Here is a 27,858-nt window from a genome sequence, read left to right on the forward strand (position 1 = left end):
AAAATTGGTCAAGAGAGTTTTGATTTTAATTGACCCAAAAGCAAAATCACCTGGCTCGAGCATTAATGCAGGAAGGAAGGTGAACCTCAAAATTCTTCCTTTAAAACGGTATTTACAAAAAAATATTACAAAATAATTAACATCAGCCGTTTCTGTATGTTAAGAATTCGCAGTTGGCTTGCTCTCCCTTGTTAAATTAAGCCCCTTAGTACTCGCTAGGTATCGCCACGTGAATCAAATCCAACAACTCCAGGCGCCACTCCTTTCACCCTTCCCTACCCATTTAAAAAAAAGACTGTCGTGGCATCTAAACCCATCAACCTGGCACATTTCAAGGTAGTCGTCCCATCGCAGCTCTGCCATGAAAGGTCACACCGAAGCCTCCTCACAGGACAGGAACGGAGCACTCGGTCCAGGAGTAGAACATGGTCCACAATCGTCTTCGTGACCATTTCTGAAACAGGCCATCGATGCAGGCTGACAGGTGCAGGAGATGGAGGCCCAGCCGCCCAGGAACAGCTGACCTCCCCGAACAGACCAGTCAGACCAGTGAGCGCGAGCCGACCAGAAAGTCAGCGCACCTGGGTTCCAGTTAGAACAGAACACACTGCTCGCCCTGGGAAAACCACCGTGCACGTAAGGCCACACAGGTAAGGTGTTGCTGTCCCGTCAGCCAGAAGACACACGTCTGTCACCCAGCCACATACTCGTACCCTTTGGGGAAGGACTACATACTCTCTCAGGAAAACAAATATGGCTGTTTAATAGTTCAAGAGCTTAACATAACATTGATTCACCCAACCTGCTGTGAGACCACTTCCGCCCCACCTGCGTCGGGCCTGGGATCCTGGAATCTACAATTCTTCCCACAGGGAAGGGCTGCACCTGCTAAGCTGTGGTCAGGGTCACGGGTCAATAAATAGAGGCACCTCGGGGGGGACGACACTCAGAGACCACAGCACACAGGCTAACACCGGGCCTGGGACCCTCTGGACAGCACTGACCGCAGTGTGGACGTAGTGACCAGATGCTCTAACCTCAGACATCTCTTTGGCTTCGATTGGGAGGGTAGTTTTTGCTTACAGCAACTACAACAGAAGTTTCGAGAGGCTCCACGCCAAGTAGTCAGAATGGCAGCCTGCTAAAAATTGATTACTGACCAAAATGAAAGCAAACCACAGCAAATGTGTAAAAAGTGTTAGCCACTTGGAACGGTAACAGTCACCATTCTTATACTGAAGCCTGTTTCTACGGAGTCCGGCTGCACGCAGAGCGGCTCTCTTGTCCTGGGCACACCTGATGCGTATGCAGAGGGGGAGAAAGAACTGGACACAGGACAGCTGCTGGGCATTCTTCTGCGTTTAGTACCCAAACCCAACCCCAAGGCTGTGCACATTTCAATGCCATCTCAAAAGAACTTAGAAGAAAACCAGAAGCAAACATTTGAAGGTGTTTGTCCATCAGAGGGAAGTGTGTGTGTGTATCCTGGGGCTTCTTTCCAAGTTCTCTGCCACGTCAACAGTCTACAAAGTGCTCATCAGGACACGAACTCTGTGCTCCTGAGACAGGTGTGAAATCTTTGACCCACCTTGAATGTTTACCTGAAGTGGTAAAATAATACTTCTTATAAAAAGTCTTTCTTACCGAAGAGTATACTTTTAACTTTAAATAAGAATGGCCACAATTAACCAACATGCAAAAATTCTCAACTACCCACTGAGAAATTCATTAATACAATGCACTTACCACCTTACTGCATTTTAAATCTTTATTCTGTGCTGAACTGACATCCCAGTTAGCCCCGGCAAAGGCATGCCTTGCTAGCACGGTTTGCTTAGCAGAGCTGATGACAAAAGACACCAGAATCCCACGGGGCCGTGTGGAAAGCAGCGCTGCCCAGAGTCCAGTGAGCGGAGGCCCCAGCTCCGTCTCGAGCACACCCTGACTGCATCCGGGAAGAGCCGCTCACGCAGGGGCTGTTGCCCAGAGTCTGGCAAAAGAACCCTGGTTTTAAGGGCTCTCCTCTTTTCCAAACAAATAAATACCTAAACACTGAAAGGGGCGTGTCAGAAACAACAAAATAATAGAAACCAAAACAAGGGAACGGACTGTCTACATGAAGTTCACTCAATAAAAATTCTTCCCTTCCTTGCAGCTTGTTCCTTAAAGATCTGATTTTATTGGGCACAACAGGAACTAAAATGTTAATAAAATAAGCTTGTTTTTATTTTTATGTTTTGCTGTGGACAATTTGTACAAAAAGTTCCTAATTCTCTAGAGCTCTGGTGAGACTCAATGTAAAGTGTGTCTGTAAGATGGAAACAGAAAGCCAGGTTCTACTTAAAAATATCTCAGAGGAACAAAGCCGTCTGCCGTGAGCTTTGGGAGGTGCCCATGCTGGGAGAGCTTCTCAGTGACAGGAAGATGCTGGTACAACTTTTCCTATTACACCACTTCTCACACAACCACATGCGGTACATTTACAGACAGAGTTACGATGAGAGGAAGGAGTTCTGTCTTAATGAAATTAGTTTACAAACTGGAGTCCAAACGAAGCTGGGTCCTCGGCAGACGCCACCTCCACGGGGTGCGGCTCAGACCCCTCCGGGCGGGCAGGCCCTGCGGGCTCGCTGGGTCCAGGCCATGCACTCTGCTTGGAGCACCACGCGCTGCGAGGCTGCCAGAGCCCATCCTTGTCTCCTGCTCGGTGGCCTGTTCATTCGTCTTCATCATCTTCATCTTCCTCCCCATCAGACAGGGACGTACAAGGCCGGATGTGCCGGTAGCGGTCAAGCCACTTCTCAACCATCTGGGTGACCAGGGGGTGGTTTCGCCGCCGGGAGCTTTTCTGCATGGCCACGAGGACGCCCCCCTCGGTCACGCAGCAGTCCAGCCACTCCCGGAGCAGTTTTTCCTGCTGTTCCTCGTTACCGAGCTTTTAGAGCAAACGCAACAACAGATCAGACTTAGCAGGATGACTTAATAGACCCACAGCTGGTGTGATTACCAACAAAGAGGCCAAAGCAACAAACTTCTAACAGTTTCAACCTCGCTGTTTTATAATTAACCCAGTTTCCTGTGTCAAACAGAAAAACATCAGGGAAATTTGCACAAACACCTCGAGGGACAAGCAGCCTAATAATCCTCTGTCTAACACAACAGCAAAGGCATGTGTTCTCTAATAAACTAATGCTGGCAGAAGCGGCTAAGAACAGCCACGGCCTTAAACACAAGGCTAATAAGTCTGCTCAGAAACTCACGTACATTGAATAAAAGAGCAATAATGTGTAAGAGCTCCCTGGATCTGCACGGTCCCCTACCTGGAGTCCTGCTCACGCCACTGCCCTGGTCCCTAGTCTCAACCAAGCTGCCAGGGCTCCTCCGCTGGGCAGACTGGCCGCTGGAGTCCCCGCTTTCCCGGAGTAAAGCTAGAGCTTTACGAGGCCGTGGGGAACCCCACCCCTCAGTTTTGTGCCCCCTTCCCACCTCCTCCGGGTTCTGCAAGAGTCACCCCTTCCAGCTCCCGATCCGTGTTGCCTCCTGAGTGCCGCGTCCCCTCCGTCTCCCGCCCCCCCCACGCCGTCTTTTTACTTTTCCTCCCGGCGCTCGGCACCATCTGAGGGCAGGGGTTTCGTCCTCCCTGCTGTGTCCCCCACAACCCATCCTCACTGCAGCTCTGACCGGCATGGGAAAGCGACAATCGCAACCGGAGTCCAAACCGGACGGCCCGGGCACCTGGGGGCCGGCGGGCGAGCGCTCACCTCCTGGGCGGAGAGGAAGTGCACATGCAGCAGCTTCCGCTCGCTGTCCACCAGGGGCAGGAAGGTGATGGTGACGTCGTCGTCGGTGTTCAGGTTGGCACCCGCGCCCCGGCCTCCGTAGCCATCATTCTCCATGGCAACCAGCGCGGAGAAGTGGCCCCTGGTATAGCCCAGAGCAATGGGGCTTTTCCAACAAAAACTCTGTTCCCACAACAAAGGCAAATACACACCTGGGAAGAGGGAGATCCGTCAGACACGCAGGGCGGGCTGCAAAGTGCGTCAACCACCCACCGCAGACCCAGACACGCCCTTGGTTAACGGCTCACCTTGAAACCGAGTGTACCCTAAAGTCTCTCCCCGGAAGCTTTTATAATACTTCACTCCGTAAACGATAATCGGGCGTCTGAGGATATGTGCAAGTACAAAAATGTGCGTCTGCTCCAGACTCGCTCCCGGCTGCAGAGAACAGAAGGAAGGAGTGATTTCTCCAGAACATTCATTACCACACCCTGGGAAATGCACAAAACAACACTACCCTCCTCCGGTGCACTACCGCGAGGCATTTAAAGAAAAACCAAAACCCAACACTGTCAAACTAGTGTTTGACTCTTCAAATAGCCAAGTCCGACCAAGCGGAAAGAAACCTGCCGTCCTGCAGGAGCCAATCTAAAACCAACAGATCTGGGCCAATACTGATCTCGGAACCAGGGGTTCAGACAGTGAGGGATGCTCGATTCGTGACTGCCCCTGGTTAAGTTCCCTGTGAAAGCACTGCCTGAGGTCCTCCTGCAGCAAAAAGATGGGCTCTGTTATTTCCTACAAACTAAACGGCAGCATCACCTAATTCAAGACGACAAAACAGGTCTACCTTCCCTGGCACGATTCTGACCACACATTTCCAGGAGGCACATGTCGAGATGTAAAGCGGCCCCCCCGGCCCCCGCCCGCGCGCACAGCAGCTTGTTCCCGTTGATCAGAAATCACTGGTCTGTGGCACCTTCTCCTTGGCCTCTGTCACACGGTGAGCGCCACACCCCTGGGGGGCCTTATGAAGACCTTGGCTCATCTCAGCGCAGGCAGCTCAGCTCGAGAGTGCCCACCACTAGCTCAGTGCCCGTGGGGAAGTCTCCCCTCAGACCGAACGGGAGCTGACCTGTCGGCAGGTAAAATGGGCACAAAGCCACCCTTCTCTCCCTGTTCCGCAGAGGACTGGCTACGGTCACACGGGTGATGTAAACTGAGGGGTCAGCCACACGGCTCACTCTGCTCACAGGAGCAGCAGCCCCGAGCAGTCTCACCTGGCTGGCGAGGGACAGAATAAATGCCCAGTCTTCTTGCCACTGCTCCTCCCTCAAGGAAAAGTGTAAACCGAAGCTCTGCGAGTACCACGACTCCCAATCTTTCCAACGGGTATAAAACCTAAAAGCAAGACAGTAAAAATAAGCCACCTAGAACAGAACGTTTAATGTTCCAATCATTTATTAAATGTAGTCTTTAAGCAATTTGTGTGAAAAGATTAATAATTTTATTAATTTTGCCTGGCTTACAATATATTTTTCAAATTAAAAATGCTTCCACTCTGCTAGCAGCCATCTTTAACATATCCTCAGAATAATTTCTCATCAAAACTTCACACTAGTGATGAGAAGAGTTCATTTCAATGGTCTACAAATTCAAAAAAACAAATACCACTCAAAATAACCTGAGACATTGAATACAACCAAAGACACTAAGTTTCTCCATTAACGTATGGTAGTCACCCCCTGGTCATTGTGTCAACAACAGACAAAACAGCCCACGTGTTCATGAGGACACCAAAGTCACTTCCCTGAGATTTCTTGCATTAAATAAAAGTATTTCTCTATGATTATCTACAAAAACAATTCCTTCTTTATATTTAATACCCTCCTAAATACTTCAACCTAATTATGAAGATCTGAAAATCAAACTGGGTCATTGGTTGACCAAATTACTAAAAACAAAATCTACTATTGTTCTTTACATTTGCACAAAATTAAGCAAAACCAGATATAATTATGCTCAAAATTGTGACTCACTGTCTCACAAAACAAGCCAGCAAAGACCCCCGAAGTAAAGACAGGAATTTAAGCTGTAACATCACATTTCTCTCTCTCTCTTAGAGAACTAAAAACCCCTGTATTTGAATTCTAGGTAAAAGATAAAACATTCTGTCACTCTTGTTGAAAAGTTCCAGCACCAAAAAAAAAAGTTAAATGTAGCAGTTACACATTTCTTCAGTAACTCAAAGGAGGGCTCTGTAAACCGTAAACTAGTGCACTTTAGATTTTCTAAAAGGACAGAATGCTACAGAGGGTTAACTCTTGGTTGATTAGAAAACAATTTTCCTGTTCCAGGTAATCAAGGTGTTTTTCTCAGGAGCGCAAGTTTCAATGTGAAATGTTTTAAAAATAAAATATGGATATCCCTCTTTCAAAATACCGAAGAAACACGGAAGTATATTTGAATGCGCAGATGAAAAAATACAGTTCTGAAATGTTCAAGAAGAAACATCACAAAACACAGAAAGTTATTACAAACCGAAAGACATGCCGTTAGGAGTTTCTAGGTCAGTGCCCAGAATCATTTTATAAATGAGATCGCTATGTCTCCCAGAAATTTAGTGATGGAGGGGTACTCAAAACTCCTCAAAAACTGCAGAGCAAGGAAGTTAAAAAATACATACTTTAAAAATAAGCGTGTTCAAATAACCGTACCCACCACACCAAAGACCTAAATTCTGAAACTACCTGGCTCGTTAAGAACAGAAAACCAAACCAAATCCAGGAACCAGGGGAGTGTTTGGTTTAACATTCAAAAATCAACTCCAGGTTCGTGGATTGTAAGACTCGTATCATCAGCCTGATGACACTCCCCAACTTAATCTACAGAGTCGGTGCAATCTCCATCAAAGTTCCAGAGGACTTTTTTTTGCAGAAATTGATAATATGGATCCTAAAATTTATATGGAAATCTAAAGGACTCAGAAGAGCAAAAATAATATTGAAAAAAAGTACAGCCCGGCCGGGCGTGGCTCAGCGGTTGAGCATCGACCTAGGATCCAGGAGATCACGGTTCAACTCCCAGTTGGGGCCCATGCCCGGGTTGCGGGCTCGATCCCCAGTGGGGGCCGTGCAGGAGGCAGCCGATCAATGTCTCTCATCACTGATGTTCCTCTCTCTCCCCTTCTCCTTTCCTCTCTCTGAAATCAATAAAGGCATATTTTTTTAAAAGTACAAAGTTGAAAGACATCCTGATCTGGAAACTTAGCACAAAGCTACAAATCATCAACATAGTCTGATGTTGGCTAAAGACAGACATACAGATCAACAGGAAAAAAACAGTCCAGACACAAACCTTTACTTTATGGTCAAATAATTTTCAAGTGTCAGGGCAACTCAATGGGGGAAAAAACAGTCTCTTCAATCAGTGGTACTGGGACAATCAGATATCCACAGGCAAAGGAATGGTTTCATTACCTCACACCTTAAATAAACATTAGCTCCAAACAGATCATAGACTATAAATGCAAAAGCTAAACTATAATATTCTCAGACAAAAACATGGGAGTAATGTTTTAATGGACAAACGGATGGTGCAACTGGAGACTGAAATCCTAGAAAGGACCAAAAGAAACGCTAGAGATCAAAAGTCACAGACAGAAAGACTGCCTCGACGGGCCCGTCAGATTAACCCGGCCGAGGAAAGGCTCCTGGAGCTACAGGCTGTGACAACAGAAACTTCCAGCACTGAGGAGGAGGGGAATACGGGTGGGAGAAGAAAAAATTTCAAAGAACTGGGACGACAGAGGGTAAGAATTACTTCTGACTCAGCCTCAGAAACACGCACACGAGAAAGTGGAGAGAAACACCAACCTAGAGTTCATTCCCTCTCCTGTAAAATTACCCTTCAAAAGTGAAGGGTAACTAAAGACTTTCTCAGACAAACAAAAACTGAAAGAATTTGTTGCCATATACCTGCCTCACGAGTAATGCGGAAAGTTCTTTAAAAATATATATATATGTCTTTATTGATTTCAGAGAGAGGAAGGGAGAGGGAGAGAGAGGAACATCAATGATGAGAGAACTGCCTCCTGCGCGCCCCACTCTGGGGGGTCGAGCCCGCAACCTGGGCACGTGCCCTGCCTGGGAGTCGAACCACGACCTCTCCTGGGTCATAGGTCGATGCTCAACCGCTGAGCCACGCCAGCTGGACTGGACAGTTCTTTAGAGAGAAAATATATATAAATCAGAAACTCTGAGCTACATAAACAGCATCAAAGTGAGTGAAGGTAAAACACAACCATCTGTTCTGAAGGACGCACCCTTTCTTTAGCTATGATACGTCCATCAGGTCACCTAGTTCAGGCTTCCCAGCCAGGGAGCTTTTTCATGTGTCTACAAATTTTTACTATATTGCATTATGCTTTGAGCTATAATTTAGCTCGCAAGAATGTAATCATATTGCTCTCATTTTCAAATACTAGAGAGTACTTTCCTTCAATAAGTATTTACTGCATACTTACTATTTGTCAGGCTACTGAAGGCACTAGAACTTCCACAATGAAAGACGACAAAACCTCTCATGGAGCTTACAGTCTAACGGACTTCATGTAACCCCTAAATACTAACAGAAAACTTACAACTAGTAAGTAAGTGCTCAAAAGGTACCTAAAGATACTAAGGCAATAGTTATCTGGAGTAGACCACTACCATTCTTGTGTAATCATTCAATCAGGTGTAAGAGGAAAAACGCACATTTTGATACGAATGCAGGAAAAATAGTACGTTTTTTAATGACTCCGGCTACTTCCTAACTTCGACGATGCTGAGTTTAAGTTAGCCTCTTTCAGCCTCCACTTTCTCATTTATAACTAAGTGACAATGTGTGTGCAGAACCAAGAAAACAGCCCAAGTCAAACAAACGTAAAGACCAAACTACTGACTCACAAATGGGCATCGTTTCCAGTGACTGATCCTCAACGGTAAATTCACAGCTCAAGACTAGTCGTGTATTTTATTAGATGCTGTCCCGTGAAACAAAAAATGTGGTCTAAAAAGCACCTGCACCTCGAGAGGAAAAGGAACTCACAGTACAGTGTCAGCTAACCTCTCAACGCTGAATGAAAATATGAAATCTAAGCCACTTAAAACAGTATCTAGAACCAAAGCTGCTGCTTCCCCAGCTGCAGACAATACAACAGATGAGCAGTGTCCCGCCACTCCTGGGGACAGGCTGGGCAGGGCTCGGGGACTTGAACAGCAGGGCCAGCTCACCAGTGTGAACAGTCGTGCAGGCTGTCGTGCAGGGCTTTCCGCAGCACCGAGTCCTTGTCATAAATGCCCCAGGTCGCCTGCAGCACCGAGTCAAGCAGGCAGTCTCCTGCTGTCCGGTTCCAAAGGGCATAGAGCCGACTGTCCAAGCGCGTAGCCAATTCCAAGGACCAGTTTATAATTGGAGACTCCTCTTCTAACTCTGCAGGAGGGATTTAAGCGGCATGTTCATTTCCACACCGATGCAATTAAGAAAGGTCCCGGGGAGGAAAGAACCTATTCTCTAGATGGTAACAGGCTGGTGTGTAATCTACCGATAAACGCCTAAATAGAGTTGTCAATTGCAATATAAACCTTCTGAACAGCCAGAACACCTGTGGCTCTAGGATAATTTACTCAACTTTTAAATTCTTTAAAATTTATTTTCTAAAAATGTTTAATATGGAAATACACAGAGTCTGGAATAGGAAGCAGAAAAATCAGTTTAGCAACTTCTACACCTTTACTTGTTCACTCCATCACAGTTAAGAGCTGTGAATGTGCATTTCCCCCAGTTTACTGAAATACAATCAACAGAACGAGCATTTTTAACAGCACAATATGGCATTGTTCTTAAGGACTTTACATACATTTTTAAAGTAAAAATAAAACATGCTGACCATACACTAAACTGTAAACCAAGCTAAACTGCAAAACACTTACTGACATCGACGAAGGGGAAGTGACTCTCGAATCCCCGGCCTACCTTTTTGAACATCTCTGTCAAGCACCTCATCAAATAACTTTTCTTGGACTGTTGGAGGCAAGTCTTCAATATCTACAAAGAAAAAGAGCCAGATCTCTATATGCCTCAGATCACACCACCACGATGGCACTTTAAACATCTGATCATTTGTGTCAATCCTGCCTCAGTAACGATGAAGTAAAAGGGCAAGACTCTGGTATCCAAGTTCAAACAATACTAATTACATGCAGATTTTCATCAGTTCTCTCCCCCCTCTCAGCCTCCGCTCAGGCCGCTCCTCCCAGACATCAGAATCTTCCTATTGAGTTCCTGGGCTTCGCCCTTTGGCACACAGCAGTCGGTTTTTATCACTTTCCTCCAGTTCTCTAGCACCATTCAGTTCACTATTTGAGTAAAATCCATTATCCTTAAGAAAATGCTTTTAATGTTTTAAGTTATTTTCAATGCAAAATAAAAATCTAATCTAGCCCGGCCAGGTGTGGCTCAGCGGTTGAGCATCAACCTAGGATCCAGGAGATGGAGGTTCGATTCCTGGTCAGGGCACATGCCCGGGTTGTGGGCTCCATCCCCAGTGGGGGGCGTGCAGGAGGCAGCTGAGCAATGACACTCATCAGTTATGTTTCTGTCTCTCTCTCCCTCTCCTTTCCTCTGTCTGAAATCAATAAAGAAATATTAAAAAAAAAAATCTAATCATCACATAAGGTAAAAGCTTAAATACAGAGGTAGGCAAAAGCAGCTGAACTTACCAGCCATCATTACCTAAAAGATAAATCATAAATAAGGACACTAAATAATAACAATAATAAGAAATAACAAATTTAAAATACAATCAAAACAACAATACGAGAATAAACTGTTCTGAGTACTCACAACTGTAAACCCACTTTTGCCCACCCTGTAGACAGAGGGTGTATTTCAAATGCAACCTGCCTGCCTTTAAAAGGCTTGGTTCTTAGCTCCTACACTTACAAATGCTCCTGTTCACATGTGAATGTAAAAGCTCAAAACACTCAGAACCAAGATGGAATTTATTTTAGACACTTCTGGTGTCTGGTGCATTTATTAAAGGCCAGCTAACAAAACCATCTAAGACATTTCCCAACGATCACTGAACTGAAAATGGAAAGTGCTTCACAGACACAGCAGAATCAGTGGAACGAGTAAACTAAGAAATGACACGTTCAAAAGAGTGTCAGCATCTTTCATTCGAACAATCTGATTCCTAATTTCAAAGTGACAGGCATGAAAAGAAAAAAAGTAGACTGATAATATTTTTAAATAAAACCAAAGGGAAAAATAAGTGAGTTAGGCAGATTTTTATAAATATTTGAGGCCCACAAAGAAGTCCATCCCCAGCAGCTGTCCTCCTCCCAGACCCACTTAAATTCACAAGTTGCTCTTGCACTGGTCACTTTCAATATACACAGGAGCGTCAAGTAATTTAAGATGCACATATAACAGCTAAGCCATCTGCTTTCTAACAGAAACATTTCCTAGGCATAAAAAAATAATTGTAAGTGGAAATTTCTTTCCCACTGAGATCTGGAGTTACCTGCGGGCAATGTGAACGTGACCAGGTCGGTTAGGAAGTAGCACGCGAAGTCCCCCTTCCGCTGATGGAGCGAGGCAGCTACCTCTCGCCGGATCTGCTCCGTCAGCTCCGGACACACCATCGCTGGAATACACTTGGCGGCTTGCTGAGACACCTTCAACACAAAAAGAAACGATCCTCTGTGTCCCACTTATCATCAGCAGGAGCAGAAAACAGTATTTTAAAAAGAAATTACCAGCATTTCCCAGTAACTCAAGGTGGTGGTGTGTGTTTTTGAAATTTTTAAATATACTAGGAATGGGTGTAATTTCCTTACCAGTGGAAGGAAGCGTCAGTACAGCATCCCAGGAAAACAGCCATTTTAGCCTCTGACTCAGTAATTCTACTTCAAGAATTTATGCCCAAGGAGATATACAAAGATGCCCACGAAACTTATGTAAAACAGTGTTGTTCCCAAAGGTTCATCATAGGAGGGGAGGGAGAATAGTTAACAGCCCACATAAGACTAACCACCAGGCCCCCAATAAAAACATTCTTAAAACAGGGAATTCTAGCTCATGGAGGAAGAGTACAAACACTGCCCTCCAGCTCCGTTAAGAGTATTTCAAGTACCCTGACCTGTAATAAAGAAAACACAATGTTTTAAAGGGTTAGTTCCTGCTGACTTCAAATCCCTCCCAGTTTTTATAATTCTGGACTTCTGACAAAGCGCTGGGCTTCCCCGAGTGTAGAACAGTTAGGAATGAACCGCGAGCACTGGTGCAGGGAACACCACTGGTGCAGGAGAGCGCAGGCCAGGACAGGGCTAGAACTTCTCTTCAAATGACCAACAGCAACAAGTGATGCAAAGGTCCTAGTCTACATTTAAGCTGTACTCCTTTTGTGGAGCTCAAGAAATCTGTGTACAGACAATGCTGAGTCAAGGGTGAGAACACTAGAGAGGAAATGAGCCGAGTCTGGTGTGACCGTGGGCAAGCCAGTGAGCTGTCACTACAGACGCAGCCAAAAACCAGACAGACGTCCCGAAGGGAGGCTTCTCGTCACACGGGACTTGGAGCAAACCTTCCAATCAGGCACTCACAGAATAAGCTCCACAGACCATGTCAACGACATAACACATGTGGACAACTCAACTGTAACTGCTGTTAGGGAAGTAAACTGTTTCAAAACCCTGCACACCCAGCAGTCATCGGCCATGTCATCTCCAACTCCCACCTGGAAACTCGGTTCTACTAACCTTCACTGGCCACGATTACCAGTAACAATGAAATTCTCACTGCATCTGAACTCCAGGAATCCAATCTTTGAGTGACACTCAAATTATAGACAGCCAACTATTTATTACCTATTTTCAGATTACAACTGCCTATTTCACACCAGTGTTAAAATGGATCTGAAAAGTAAATTGGAAATTAGCTTATTACAAGCTACTAACCTACAGCCCCTTTCCAAAAACCTGCGAAAGTTTTTCCAAAAACAACTTGGACTGAAAACCAAACACTGAAACACTCCGAGAGAAACCTCGCAGCTGGCGAATGGCCTCCAAGCAGTCCTGCGTCCACCGCCACCGTAAGCATGGCATGTCCCTGAAGCCTGCCTCTTGCCTTCTGCCTTTTCAACCTTAGGACTCTCAAACATCTCCTTAGGCCAGTAGTTCTTAACTTAGGGTCTGTGACCTTGGGAATGGGCCATAAACTTGAATAGCAATTTTAATTAAATTTAAATCCTTCATTTTTACTAACCTCTTGCCTATATTTAAAATGCATTCATATGTTAGATTTAACATTTTGATAAGTCTATTTCAATATACAGTTTACCCTTGAACGATGCGGGTTTGAACTGTGAGGGTCCACTTATATGCGGGGTTTTTTCAATAAGTATTGTAAATATATATCTATACAATCATACCCCTTTTTTTAGCACAGCGCTTGGCACATTGTGGGTACTCAATAAATATTTGTTGGTGGAATGAATAACTGATACATCCCAGTTTTTAAGTCAAACACAATTCAAATATTGTAGCAAAATGTCCTGTTTTAAGAGCACACACCCTTAAAAATTATATACTATTGAAGTCTCTCAAGTTTAATATAACTTTTTTAAGGGGAAGAAAGAATCTAAAACATTTAAGAACTGTTTGGAGAAAAATCATAACATCAAAATTAAAAACAAAAGAAGACATTTCCACTGTGTGAAAGCACGCCTAACCAACGCCCACTCACCTCCGTGAGCAGTATGGCGAGCATGTCCTGCCTCTGGAAGCGGATGGCAAGGTGCACCAGGGTGTAGCCAACGTCGAAGGCGGAGGGGCGGTTCAGCAGGCGCACTTCGTCGGCACTGAGCTGGCGGGCAATGTCCCCCCCTGATGACTTGTAGGCTTCTATAGCAGCTAGATCACCTTCTACAACCCCTGGAACAAGCATCGAGATAGAAAAGAATTTAATTCCATTTTTCTTCAAAAAGCGTCAGCCTATAGCGTTCACTTTAAACTCTAAATGTTTCTCTGTGCTTTCTGGATCCTGGGCATCACTTAAATGCCCGACAGAATCTAAATTAGTGTATCCCCCCTTTAACTTCTTTCCAGAACGCGAACTGCCCTATCAGGCACAGGTACAGGCACTTACCTTCACATCACTGCTGGCTCCGTGCTCTCGTAGGGGTACAGGACTTATCAGAACTCTAACTGGATCAGAGGCAAGAAATGCAGTGTGGAAACCAGACTTCACAGAGGCTCTAAGCTCCTGTTCTGGTCCTGACTGCAGAAGCCAAGGACACAGAGACGTGCTTCCCTCTGGCACTGGGCACTTTTGCCCTTTATGCTACATTTTTATAAAAAAATTTAATGTTTTTTATTGATTTCAAAGACAGGAAGGGAGAAGAAGAGAGAGCTAGAAACATCAATGATGAGAGTGTCATGGATCAGCCGCCTCCTGCACGTCCATAGTGGGATCGAGCCCGAAACTCGGGCATGTGCCCTGACCGGGAATCACATCAGGACCTCCTGGTTCACAGGTTATTGCTCAACCGCTGAGCCACGCTGACCGGCCTATGCTGCATTTTTAAAGCTGAATCAAAACAAATGCTGAGCCTTCCACTCTGCAGTAGCTTTGAAACAATTTAGAGCAATTAAAACCATTTTCAATGTTAAGTGAAAGTTAGCAATATTTTGATTTCAGAATCTCTCATAGCCAAGACTTTCTTACACCCATTCAGAATTATTAACATGGTAAAACTTGACCAGATGATTCTGAACAAAACTGTGCTAAAACAAAACATTAAAAAGCAGGTGGAGAGATAAAACAAGTATTATCTTTTCCAAATCCACAAAGAACTTTCCATTCCCACTGAGTCGAGTTATTAATCTTAACACAAATCAACATTAGGTGAAGACACGGAGCTGTTGGTGAGCTTCACGTACCACAAAGAGTGTTAAAAACAAAACAAAACACCAAGAGTGTAGGACCAATCAAATAATTTTAAGTGCTTCCCAAGTTACATCAGTAAAAATTTGTTTGTTGGGTAAAATACTAACACTAATAAAAAAGATTCTTAGTGTATTTTTTAAGTGTTTTCCTTGCTCTCTTGAATTAGGCATTAGATAAATATGAGCTATTCCTTGGAGTCTGAGATTGGTACAATGCAACAATTTCCCCGTTATTAAAAGTAAGAAAACTTTAAAATGGCTGCTCAGCCCCACGGCACTGGATGCCCGTGACGCCAGGGCCCCACGCTAGGCAACGTGAGAACCCAAAGAGGAAAAACGTGATTCCTAAAGGCAAACAGTCCTTCTCATCACACTCGTAAGCCATGAAACCAGCAGCAAATGCTTTCAAACTCTGGGGTTAAAAGTCCTTCCTGGAAATCTAGATTCTGTCCCCAGAAAAGTGACCCCCTGCTCCAGCCACACGTTTCAGGCCAAGTCCGTGGCGTCAAGCCAGTGCCTTCTAAAGGGGAGATTCACGTTCCTCACCATAAACGCCGAGTACAGCTGGAACCCCGCCCCCAATACAGGAAAAACGCAAATTTAAGTATAGATACAAAATAATACTTAAAAGCATTTTATTATCTAATGTTTTGGGAGTATTAACCATAATTAAAAACGCACAGCTCAGTTACTGGTGAGTTTCCAGCTAGAGGCGAGTGGGTTTGCTAAGGCCCCACCTCCCGAGCGTCTGGGAGCCGCCCGCGCCTCTGGCCCCACCTCCCCACGCACGTCTCGGGAGAGCTGCAGGGGGACGGTTTCCTGACAGGTGGGGTTCACTGTACGCCTGGGGTTCGAGATGGTCTGGCCCAAAGTTTTAGCTACCACGTGTTTTCTACTGGGGGGGGCATTACACGCAGAACAACGGACAGAGCGCCTTAGGGCTCTCTGGGTAGCTCTGCGCTTCCACCACCGTCTGGGTCAGGCACGAAAGGAGAGGGAGGTGGGGAGCTGGCAGGTGGCGGGACACAGCGAGCGAGCGTCAGCGGCGAACCTCAGTTAACGCGGGAGAACAGGAGAGGCCAGGGAAGTCCCGGCAGACGAGACGGAGACGTCTGCCCGCTCTCCCGGCTGCCGACGCCCGCATGCCTCTGAGTGACGGGAGCGCGGTTCTCCAGCCAATGCTTCTCCACGAACCGCCCGCGCACAGCCGCGCCGCGAAGGCCACGGGAGGCGGCCGCGGGCTCCGAGATCACGGAGACGGCGAGCCCGCAGCTGCACCCTGCGCGCAGAGCCGACCGGTGACACACGGCTGGCTGAGTGGCGGTTACAGGCAAAGAAAGTGTTAGTGTACTTCCAAAACCATGAAGACCTGAGAGTAAGTGAAAGATCCTACGTTATGTATTACATTACATACCCTAAGCCTGTAAAAAACACAGCAGAAACGGGCATCATTGTTGCGCAGGCCGGGCCAGAGCTTAACATAAAGGGTGGGCAAAAGCAGGTTTACCGTGTGAGTATGGGGAACAGTTTATTCTTGTGTTATTATTTCTTAATTACTGTATTTTCAATATGAACAGCGGTAAGTCTGCTTTTGCCACACCCTGTGTTTTGAAGCCACAGGTCAGGCCTCACTGGGGACTTCACAGCTACTATGGAACTCCGTTGGTCAGAACAGGGAGCTGGCTTAGAGATGTTTAGAAAACAGACTTATTTTTTTTCCCCCATATATGGCACAGTTTTCAAAGTTTTGCCTTATTTTCTTTTATGACATAAAATCATGATGATAGTTAACTAACTTTGAAAAGAATGCCAAATGGTTAAAAAAAAAAGCCAGGACTTACCTGAGCCCACCTGGGCAGCCCAACACTACCCTGGAGTTCCATGGCAGCTGTGACCGCACAGCATGCTTACGCTGTGGCTCAGGGCGCACCCGGAGTCAGCTGCACACTTTCAGGAGCCCTTAAAGAGAAAAGTTAGCTTTCAGTGGCCATGCTCGGAACGCCCTGCACCGTGGTCAGCGGAGGGAGCGTCTGGGTCCTCTTTTCCTACCTAGGTTTAACTCCGGGCACTGGTTTTGCATATTAAAAGGAAACGGCACCACCCTGTAATACCTTTTCTTTATACTCCTAACCATTTGGCTATAGTTCAATCATGAACTTGGTTTAGTTACAGCATCTCTTTCAATACTTAAATATGAGCTGCTTTTTAAATAAAATGACCAGTATTTTTAAGTGTATCTTCAAGTAGACACAAGTTCTGTGGCAATCCCAAAAATAGTTTGAGCAGATAAAAACAAATCACCTGTAGATGTGTTTTTCACATTAAAGTTAAAATCTACCATTTCTATTCCTAGGAGAGTGCTGGAAAACAATAACCTTTTCAAAAAGCCAAGAGATGAAAATCACAACCAGAAATAAATCCTTAAATTTAGTCTAATCTATACTGTATCAAAGATGAGCTTCTATTCAACTCATTCAATAAACTCACTCCATTATGAAAAGATCCTTTTTAGAAAAATAAGACACAATGACAGGGAAGTCAAAATAGTCTCTAATTAAGGCTTGTAAATGTTCTATTATTAATCATGAGAACTTGCCAAACACAGCTTGTCCTCTGGAGATCTTACCTCTTTATCTTTGATCAGACTGTTAACAACCCACCTGCTGTGGAACTATAAACTCCCCAAGTCATGGAAAACGGTACCTGAGCCGCTGGGTCCCTTCCTAGGAAAGATGTCCCTGCGCAGGAGGAACTAGTGCTGACGGCACACGGAAGGACTCAAAGGAACGTCTCACCTGTTAGCTTTGGGAAGGGACCGGACGTGAGGATACGTTAATGGGTCAGAGAAGATGAACCCAAGTTAAAAATACAAAGGTCACTTAAAATATTGCTGAGAGCCAACTGAGGGGGTGCTGGGGTTCTTGCAACCCAGGGCTCTAGTCCTTTAAAAGATGGTCCATCAGTCCCCAAGTTCCTCTGGCCTCAAGTAAAAACGTCTTGTGCGGCGCTGCCAGCTACCCCAGCTGAATCGGAAGGCAAACTTTAGATGTTTAGAAGTGTACTATTTTGGGGAGGCCTGGAGGGACAGAAGAGTCTAGCCCTCTCTCTTCCCAGTGAGAAAACTAGAGGGTAAAGAAAATTTAAAGGCAGGTGTGTGGGGGGGGGTCAATAAAAGGAAAACCTCTCATGACAGAGCATCACTTTATTCTGTTCATATTAAATCCATTAACTCTTCTTCCAGCCAAAATACTCTGACAGAATTAAGACAGGGAATCATCAAATTGGAAGAATGTTTAAAAGCACCTTGATGAGGTCCCCAGGCATAAGCACAATACCAGCAAGTCCGTATAATTCGCCACTGTGAGAGGAGGTCCCACAGCTTCCGTAAACTCACGGCCTCACAGTATCCAAACAAGCCGAGTGGTAGATTTTCCCCAGAAGTTTCAGGTCTGTCCATCTAACCACCCACGAGACGACATGTCTAAAAGTGAACTTCACTGTTTCCAACGTTTACTATCCAGCCAAAGAGTCCAAACCAGGAACCTGGGCAGTCTTTCCTGATGCCGCTCCTCAGCCCCAACATCAATTCTGTCGAGTCTCGTGGACCCTGCTTTGAAGGCTCCGTCCGTCTCCCCCTGGTCCAGCCTGCACGCTCTCCCCGGATTAATGTGATCTCTGCCTAAAGGGTCTGCTGGCTGCCTCCACTGCTGCCCCCCAAACTGACCAGGCCACAGCCCGCTGAGGGCCGGCTGACTGCACAGGCTCGGGAGCACGCGCAGTGAACATCTGCGTGCACAAGTGACAGCGGTCAGTCAGGGAAAGCGCAGAAACTAAGAGTTCTGAAAAGCAATGGGAGGGCGGCCTTAGCAAGTTTTTAAATATCTAGCCCGGCCGGGAGTGGCTCGGCGGTTGAGCGTTGACCTGGGATCCAGACGATCGGGTTCGTATTCCCAGTCAGGGCACAAGCCTGGGTTGCGGGCTCGGCAGCCGATCAATGGCTCTCTCATCACTAACGTTTCTCTCTCTCTCCCTTCTCCTTTCCTCTCTCTGAAATCAATAAAGATGTATTCAAAAAAAAAATGACACAAGGACATTATTCAGAGATATTAGAAATGCTGTTCAAATAATATCGGGTATGTAGCATTCCTTCCCCCCCCAAAAAACATAAAATGTTTAAATTTTTTGTAACCATATCCAAGTTGAAGATCATTCTGTAAAATAAATGGCCTAGACTGTGAAAATACTCATGTCTTGAAAGAGTAAATAAGAAAATGACAAAGCTACCTGAGGCAACTAGGAAACTAAAACGATAAAACAGCGAAGAAACATGTATAATCCTTGACTGAACGGGCTGCCGCAGTAGCTGTCAGTGTAACTATTGGTGAAAATGAACACGGACCTTGAATATTAAATTTTTCTTGCTAACTATAGCGTATGGTTTGTGGATAAAATGTCTTTGTTTTGAGGACAGACATGCTGAAGTACTTAGAGGCAAAATGTCAAGACACCTGCAGCTGGCTCTCAGAGGGCTCAGGCCGCCTGGGAAGGGAGGGAGCGGACGGGGCAGAGCAGCGACAAACCCAGGCCGCAGGCCCGCGGTGCTGTGTGCCGTGCTTGTCACTTTCCCACAGGTTTGAAGCTTCTCGGAATAAAAGGTTGGTGGGAAAAGTGGTCGTCTCTCAGAGCAGGGCTGAAGGTGGAGAAAACACACTTGCTTTTCTTATAAACTCTTCTATCTATACTGCTTGACTTTCAGCCACGTGCATACTTCAGTAAATGTTTAAAATCGAAGTTATTTTGTGGTAAACAGTAAAGCCCGCCACAGTCTACCCATCTTTTCATATTTATTATTTAAATGATGCATCTGGATTTCATAATTCAAAGTGTTCGTGTAATACAGTGCTTTCAAAAAGCGAAAGCCTTTACTATAGAATGACGCATGTTCAAACGTCAGTATCACACAACCAGGAATCACCCGTCACACTCCCTTCCTCAGCACCAGGAGACACACCATTAGCTGGCAGGCCTGTGTGGGCCATCATTTCTTTGTTTTTTTTATATATGTCCTTATTGATTTCAGAGAGAGGAAAGGAGAGGGAGAGAGAGAGAGAAACATCAGTGATGAGAGGGTCATTGATCGGCTGCCTCCTGCACGCCCACCCCCAACTGGGGATCGAGCCCGCAACCCAGGCCTGTGCCCTGACTGGGAATCGAACCCCGATCGCCTGGATCCTAGGCCGACGCTCAACCGCTAAGCCACACCTGGCCGGGCTCATCTTTTCTAAGAGCCAGGAGCTGTGTCTCAGACAGATGACAGGCAACCAGAAGACTGCTAGCCTTTCATTTCTGCCACCGCCGTCCAACTGCCTTGACACACCCATTCCTGGAAGCGTCTTGTTAGCTCAGGAGCCTCAGCACTTTCAAAAGCCAAACTGAACTGGCCTCGGGAAAGAAAGTGTGTGGGTAATTCCCTCGATCCAAATCCTTATACTGCTGAGAATTACCACAATCCATTTAAAAATCATGACATAAAATGCTATCTTATATCTAGAGTTACAAAATCACATGAGGAAATCCTCAGAAACCAAAAAGTATCTGAAGATAATACTCCTTTCATGATGCTAAAAATAACTCTATTACCTGTAACATCAACTACCTTGGCCAGGAAGGAGATCCATCAGCAAGGGTGGCTATGGACTGAAAAGACCTGAGTTTGCTGTTTTTCTGTTTTTAATCCTCACTTGAGGATATGTTTTTATTGATTTCAGATGTGAGAAACGTCAACAGGTTGCCTCCCATCCACACCCCGACTGGGGAATGGACCCCCCAACCTTTTTTGGTGTACCAGACGACAATCCAACCGAGCCACCTGTCCAGGGCAAGACCTGAGTTTTTATAGCTACACACACATCCCAGGTAAGAGTATCACACACAGTTAACCAAGGACATACAAGGCATGGCCAGCACGCTAGCACTTTGCTTTCCTTTTATGGATGCAGTGCCCAAGATTTGCTGCAGGAGTCTGTGTATATTTTGGATTCTACTAAAAGCTTTTTATAGAATATTTTAACTCAAACCATTTTTGTTTTTAAAAAAATGTTATTTAAAAATCTAATCATTTTAAATATCTAAGACTCAAGACCTTTCCTCAGGCTCTGCCTTTATTCATAAGTAAAGCAACATGTTAAGGGAAAAGGGGCACTAAACAGAAGAGTATCTTTCAGGAGGACACCCAGCTAAGTTCACAATCAAACAAAATGGCCATTAGCATCTTAGAATAAATCCAGCACTTAAAAAAATAACGGTAACTTAGCCAGATGGGTCCTGGAAGTATCAGGGAGAACACTTTGTAAAATATACAACTGTCTAACCACCACGCTGTACACCTGAAACTAACACAAAATAATACTGAATGTAAACTGTCATTAACTTAAATCCATCAGAACAGTGAACAACTGCATTAGCTTTCTCTCTAAATTCCCAAAAGATGACCTCCAAAAATTAAATATTAGAACACAGATCTGCTATGGGGCTAGCAACTCAGAAATGGTAATTACTACAAAGCAGTTCCATAGGGCAGAAAAAATGCTAAAGATGGAAAATTGGTTGTACAAACAGCTGTGATATACCAACTTGAAAACAGGCAAACACAAGCAAAGAAAACAGGCCAAATACTACAGAAATGCCACACGAAAAAATCAAGTTCAAATATCGTGGCCTACCCATGGAACGCTGGGAAACACGGACTGGCTCGGGCATAGCCATCGGCTTCATGGAGGCACATTCATCTAGCTGACTTGGGGAAAAGACAGGACTGAAAACATTAATATCCACAGGTATCAAATGTTATTACCAAGTTCAAGTAACAGCACTCCTTTCACTTATGTGAAACTCACACCCAGCAGCCCTATAGAAGGTCCTGGCTCAGACTGGGGAGGCTCTCGTCCCTTCTGCCTTCTCAACACCCAACCTTCCTCATTGCTGTGTTACCAGCTACAAAGCTGGCCTGAGGGTGAGTTTTTGTTTTCCAATTTCATATTTCTCACATTTGATACTTAGTGTAAGCTTTATAATAAGTATCTCAGTGTATATAATTTGGAGATTTTATTTAGTATATGTGCTGCCAAAGCAAGTGTTGAAATGATTTTTTTTTAATGCATAACATCCACAAGCCGTAATACAACATACCTAATGAAACCTGGAGAACGTAAGGCAGGTAGAAAAGGAGATTAATTTTCAATAAATGTGGACTTGTGTTAATTAACCCAACAAAATATAAACACAGAAAAACATCTTTTACCATATTGAGAGATCAGGACATGACCACCTAATAAAAACAGGGCCGTAATCTTCCATACAACAGTTTGAAACCAAATTGTGTAGTGAGCAGTAAAAAACACTTCCAGATAGAAAAGACAGAACCCACATTCCCAAGAACCAAGTACAACCAATCCTTGTCCCTAAGAACCTAGAAACTCTGCCGGGGGGGGGGGGGGGGGGGGGGGGGGGGGGGGCAGGAACTTAAAGTCAAAGGAACTGATTTGTAAATAAAAGAAGACCAGGTGCAATATTGGTGCCCCTGGTAGGAGTTTCTGTTCCACCTTTAAAATGAACTCACAGCTCTTAGAACTTGAAGAGGTACACGGATGGTTGTTCAAAAGAAGAATATGTGGAAAGAAAAGCTAGCAGCCAGAAGACCAGCAGTCACGAGGACAAGACAAGGTACTGCCGACTGGGCTAGCTTGCGTCTCAAGGAGAGAAAGCATTTCGAAGCAGGAGCTCTCATCCCGAGGCCCACTAACTTGAAACAATGAGCCTGTTCCTAAAGAATTCTGACCCAAAGGGGGTTAAGAATCATGGCCGCGTAGCTCATTTCCATCTACAGCCCACGTGCACTGTAACACCACCTTGTAGCAAACACCCGCACATACACTACTGCCTGCAGATGGTTTTGAAAGGGTCCTGGAAGGCGTACAGCTAAATTAAAAGACGATCGTGCCTAGGTGCAGAAGGTCACATCAGGTCAGATTCCATGTATATGGAATCTCCATAACAGGCAAATCCAGAGACAGAAAGCAGACTGCTGGTTGTGGGGGGATATGAAGTAACTGCTTAATGGGACAGGGTTTCCTTCTGGGGTGGTGGAAGTATTTCAGAACCAGATAAAGGTGGTGCTGGTACAACACTGTGAATGCACCAAATGCCACTGAACTGTTCCCTTTCAAAATGAATTTTGTTCTGTGAACTTGACCTCAGTTAAAAAATTAATAAATAAAAACCTTCTGTATGTCCTTATAAAAAGAAAAAAAGACAACCACCCCCTAAGTGTTACCCCAATTTAGGAAGGAGAGCGGGAACGTGGGATGAAATGAAACAACACAGAGAGGAGGTGGCTGAGGGCACGCTCATCTCGAGCCCTCAGGACAGGTGTCGAGTGGAACCTAGTTACTAAGAGCCTCCTGGGTTTGGTATTCAGAGGGCCCACCCATCTACTGAGACATTCTTTTTTCATGGCAAAACTAAAATAGAAAACTCCGACGTTTTCTGAAATTTCCTCTTAGGACTTGCATGTTCATATAGTCACGCCCTCCATATTCTTGGGGCTATACTCAGCGGGATAAACAAAATAAATTAATACCGGGGCCCGGCTGGAGTGGCTCAGTGGATTGAGAGTCGTCCTGTGTACCAAGAGGTCATTGGTTCGATTCCCAGTCAGAGCACAGGCCCAGGCTGTGGGCTCAATCCTCAGTAGAGGGATGTGCAGGAGGCAACTGATCAATGACTCCCTCTCATCATTGATGTCTCTCTCCCTCTCCATTCCCCTCTCTCTAAAAATCAATAAAATGTATATTTTTTTAAAAAAGAAATACTGGGGAAAAACATATAGGGTGTCCCAAAAAACATTTTAACAGCTGATAACTCAATTTTCACTCCTTTTCAGGTTTAACTGATTTGAAATAATGGGTGAAGCCAGACTAAGCTTTGAACAAAGAAAATTTATCCTAAAGTGGCACCAGACATTTTTTATGGGGACACATAAAAGATAAAGTTTACGGCACAAAACTGGCAACAGTTGATGCACTGAAGGCACACAAATACCAAACGGAATGATCCTTGATGTCTGTGATTCCAGTATTTCCCGTTATCAGCAAGGCCTGGACCAGAACGGTCAACAGTTTGAAACGCGTTGACAAAAAAAATTACTCATTTTCTTAGATTCTTTTAAATTTTGAAAATGAACTGAATGCTAATAAACATTGATTTTATAATCATTCAAAGTGTGTATACATATTTTGGGGACACCCCGTATATACAGCTAAGCCATGTTTAAAGCTTAACTACTGCTCCACAAGGCATTTACCTTTAGTAGGCACTCAACACTTCCTTTACAAAACTGAATGTCACAGTAAGCACCACATCCAAATAATCAGAATCAAATTCAAATAACTAACCTATTTAAAAATAAAAAAATAAAAAGCAGAGAAATACGGGCCCTCACCAAAAAAGTTGTGGGTTCAATCCCCAGTCGGGGTGCACACAGCAGACAACTGATCAATGTTCCTCTCTCACATCAATGTTTCTTTCGCTCTCTAAAAATCAACAAACGTATCCTCAGGTGAGAATCAAAAAAAGAAAAAGAAAATATGGAAGAGTCAAATAACCGCTTTTGTGAATTACATCACCAACGATTAACTCACAACATGCCTGTCCTTCCACAGCTGAGCGAGTGGCTGGGACCAATACCCAGAACTTCCTCAGAAAAGCACTAGACCACAAAACAGGCAGAGCACAGCCGACTATGGAGTCAGCTGGCCTTGAGCAACCAGTTTCATAAAGTGTGCACGTATTTACTACGTGGCATTCCTGTTAATTAACGTCAGTATTTTCAAGGTCAAGATTATGTTTGTCCGACTTCTTGGAGTCACACATTTTTGTGATATTTTTAACATCTGACTAAAGCTCCCACCATCACAAGGTGCTCGCCCTGTTTACAAACCCGCAGCAGCAGCTGACGTCCCTCAGTCACATCTTGTTAGCAGTTTTAAACCCAGGCATGTATTTTACTACTGACGTGTATAAATCTTTGCTTTAACTTAGAAGTTTTCCTCCCTACTGATGAAGACACACACACAACGAAATGGAGGCAACTTAGGATGAAGCTGTAACAAGACCTGACTCTTTTGAGTGCACACTGAGAGTGTGTGATCACGCTGAGTGAACTAAGTGCTAAGTAACACTGACCTTGCTTGTCTTGGGTGTTATTTTCACTGTTTTTCCCCATCCCATTCAATAAAATGCAGACACTTACCCACACAGGCATTGAGGAAGAGCCAATCAGTCTTTTTCATCCTGTTTTTAATTTGCTTTAGTTTTTTAAAGTCCACTTCAAGTTCCTCCTTGCTGCCTACAGCACCCGCCAGTTCAATCCTCTGAAAATCCATCTTCATCTCCGAGTCCCGTTTCGTAGAAGGAGGTGATCTTCTTTGGCTGTTACTACTGCTGCAGCTTCCCCTCCATCGAGCTCTGTCTTGCTCGTTTATTATTGAGGAAGCCTCTTCAGTCTCCGCCAACTCAATGGCTTCAATATTATTAGGTCTGGGATGATCGCAAACAACACATTTCTTAGCCTTGGCCCAGTTTTCATATGTGCAAATAGAGCAAGTCCAATGCTGGGTCCTCGTGTTCAGTTTATTCCGGTCGTTGTACTCCTCACAAGGATCAACAGAAAAAGCAACTGGTCTTGAGCCAGACCCTGAGGATTGAGGAGACTCTGTGGGACTCCTGGTCCTACGCTGGGATAAGCACTGGGTACACCTGATTGCTCGCGGCCAGTTCAAGTACGTGCACATGTGGCACGACCATTTGTTTGCATTTTCCACGCTGTACGAAGACTTAACCCTTGGCCTCGCACTCGAGTCTGGGCATATCAAAGGACTACTTCCGCCTTCAGTGCTGGAAGGGTCCCAATCTCGACCAACGTCGCTTGAACCACTTTTAAATGGATCTTCTGTGATAATAGTTCCACTAGGTCTTGGGGCGCGACACATGGTGCACTTGATTGCAGACGGCCAGTTTTCATACGTGCAATATTCACAGGCCCACTTAATTCCACGTTCTGACATCGTGCACTTCTTGAAGTGAGTTATGTCAAGCAGGAAGCTATAAATAATTAGGACATGGTTATTAAAACACTGACTACGTAATTCCACCTCTGAAAATACGCCCCCAAAATAACAGTATGCTTTCACTTACAAAATGTAAATTTTTCAAAAGATGCATTAAGATTTCATATTGAACTACCCTTATTTTTTTTCCTTTCACAGACACTGGAGATAAATTCCCAAAGAAAAACCTCAGATCTCCTGGGAGTCAATGCCAACTGTGTTCCAGAATGCGAGAGAGGTCTGCTGCACCGCGGAAGGGGCTTAAAGCAGGGAAGCCGCTAACAGAAACCCTTCACTTCAGCCAGTCATCACCATCAATGTAGAAAAAGAGCCAACATTTAAAAGACTCAACGGGAAGGAAAAGAACACATGCTAAATGTCTTAAACACACAACCATTCTAGATTATGAACAGCACAGGCGAGCCTGCCGTCGAGGACAGCGTCATGACGCTCGACGTACTGGAGAATTTAGATCAAGTCCATCCGATCGTTCCCGCTCAGAGACAAGCAGCCCGACAGTGCTAACCACCCACTGCTCTGAACAAGCGCGGGGGAGAAAGGAAGGTGCCGAGGAGTAATCCTTACACTTTAACACAGTGACACCGAGAGAAAGGCCGCCAGCCAGCGCATACATCCTCGCAGGCTAGTTCTGGCCAAAGCTGCAAATCACCTCTACCTGGGACAACAGGATCGATGGACAGTCCCTGAGATCGCTACTAGCGCATCCCTCCACTGCAGCTGTGAATATTCAGACTCACAATAGGCAATATTTAAAATATACTCAATATTCAATTTATATTAAAAACATGGTCACTATTTAAGTTTCCTGGGGTTCTACACTGGGCTTACTAACACTAATGAAGACATTATTTAATAACAAGTAATTTATAAATGAAACAACTTACACGGCAAATTCAATGATGACTTTAATGGTCTGAATTTAGGCACTGGTAACTAAAGCCAGCCTCTCCGTTTCCTTAAATCCCTTCTCAGCTGAATTAATATCGCCTCCACCTATCTTTAAGCAGAAAAGTAAAAGAAATCCTAGACAGAGGAAAGCGGCCCCTCGGGGATGATACGTGTGTCCCTGCGCCCAGCCGCACTCCATCTGCAGCGTGAACTGTTAAGGGGACAAACTCACGGTCGGAAAAGCTGCTACTTAACAGCTAAAATAAAAATCACTTAACTAAGATTTTGGTTTCCATGGTAGGACCTCCACTTTGCACATGATTAGAATAAAAGTTTGGTTTATAAATCAAGACCAAACACAAGATTCAGTCTTCATGCTGGTTCAGAGTCTGCCTTCCTCAGGAGATCCTGCAAAACGTGTAAGTCGTCTGACTGTGAATAGCTCTATCCCTGTAAAGGAAACCAAGACTGAATTTCACTTGGACCCTGCTACTTTATCCAAAAATATTTTTTAAAGGCTGTATTTTAATCAATTCTCTATTTTAATCCTACTCATTTATTTAAATAATGTACTATATTTAGTATTTTAATATAACACAGCAATAAAAGTAGCTGACTGGGCTGCTGAAATTACACAATGGAAAGGCATTTCTCTATGAAACCTTAAACACGTGTGCACGAATAAGCACGTTACTATTAACTTAGTAGTGCTAAGTCAGCTCCCACCTGCGCTGCTCGTTATTACTGAAGGGGGAAGGCTGCTATAGACCAAGTAAGTTAAAACAAACAAACAAAAATTTGTTTATACTTAGTTTTTTGTTGGTTTTTAGAAATATATATCTTTACTGATTTCAGAGAGAGGAGGGAGTGGGGGAGAGAGAGACATCAATGATGGGAGAGTCACTGATCTGCCCCCTCTGCATGCCCCTGACCGGGGAGCGACCAAAATCTGCTGGATCCTAGGTCGATGATCCACTGCTGAACCACGCCGGGCGGGCTGTATTTAGTTTT

At 44.8% G+C, this 27,858-nt stretch overlaps 1 protein-coding gene across 4 annotated transcripts in view; it reads right to left on the reverse strand.

Moving 5' to 3' along the window:
• Positions 1-6: 6 nt before the first annotated feature.
• ZRANB1 (zinc finger RANBP2-type containing 1) overlaps positions 7-27,858 on the reverse strand; it is a 40,970-nt gene continuing 13,118 nt past the window's right edge. Inside the window, exons 2-11 of one of the 4 annotated variants that reach the window (XM_087824036.1) lie at positions 27,126-27,297; positions 25,083-25,933; positions 13,572-13,759; positions 11,350-11,503; positions 9,798-9,869; positions 9,056-9,254; positions 5,060-5,180; positions 4,088-4,217; positions 3,762-3,991; positions 7-2,935 (exon numbers count right to left, since the gene is read on the reverse strand). In XM_087824036.1, coding sequence (XP_087680162.1) covers positions 2,717-2,935; positions 3,762-3,991; positions 4,088-4,217; positions 5,060-5,180; positions 9,056-9,254; positions 9,798-9,869; positions 11,350-11,503; positions 13,572-13,759; positions 25,083-25,933; positions 27,126-27,166 — 2,205 coding nt within the window. In that variant the 5' untranslated portion in view covers positions 27,167-27,297 and the 3' untranslated portion in view covers positions 7-2,716. Of the gene's footprint in view, positions 2,936-3,761; positions 3,992-4,087; positions 4,218-5,059; positions 5,181-9,055; positions 9,255-9,797; positions 9,870-11,349; positions 11,504-13,571; positions 13,760-25,082; positions 25,934-26,026; positions 26,790-27,125; positions 27,670-27,858 lie in introns of those variants that run through there. The other 3 variants (XM_016210490.2, XM_016210491.2, XM_087824037.1) reach the window with 3 other exon arrangements.

Source organism: Miniopterus natalensis, chromosome 14 (genome assembly GCF_054644295.1).
Source record: "Miniopterus natalensis isolate mMinNat1 chromosome 14, mMinNat1.hap1, whole genome shotgun sequence".
In the NCBI taxonomy this organism is placed as follows: domain Eukaryota; kingdom Metazoa; phylum Chordata; class Mammalia; order Chiroptera; family Miniopteridae; genus Miniopterus; species Miniopterus natalensis.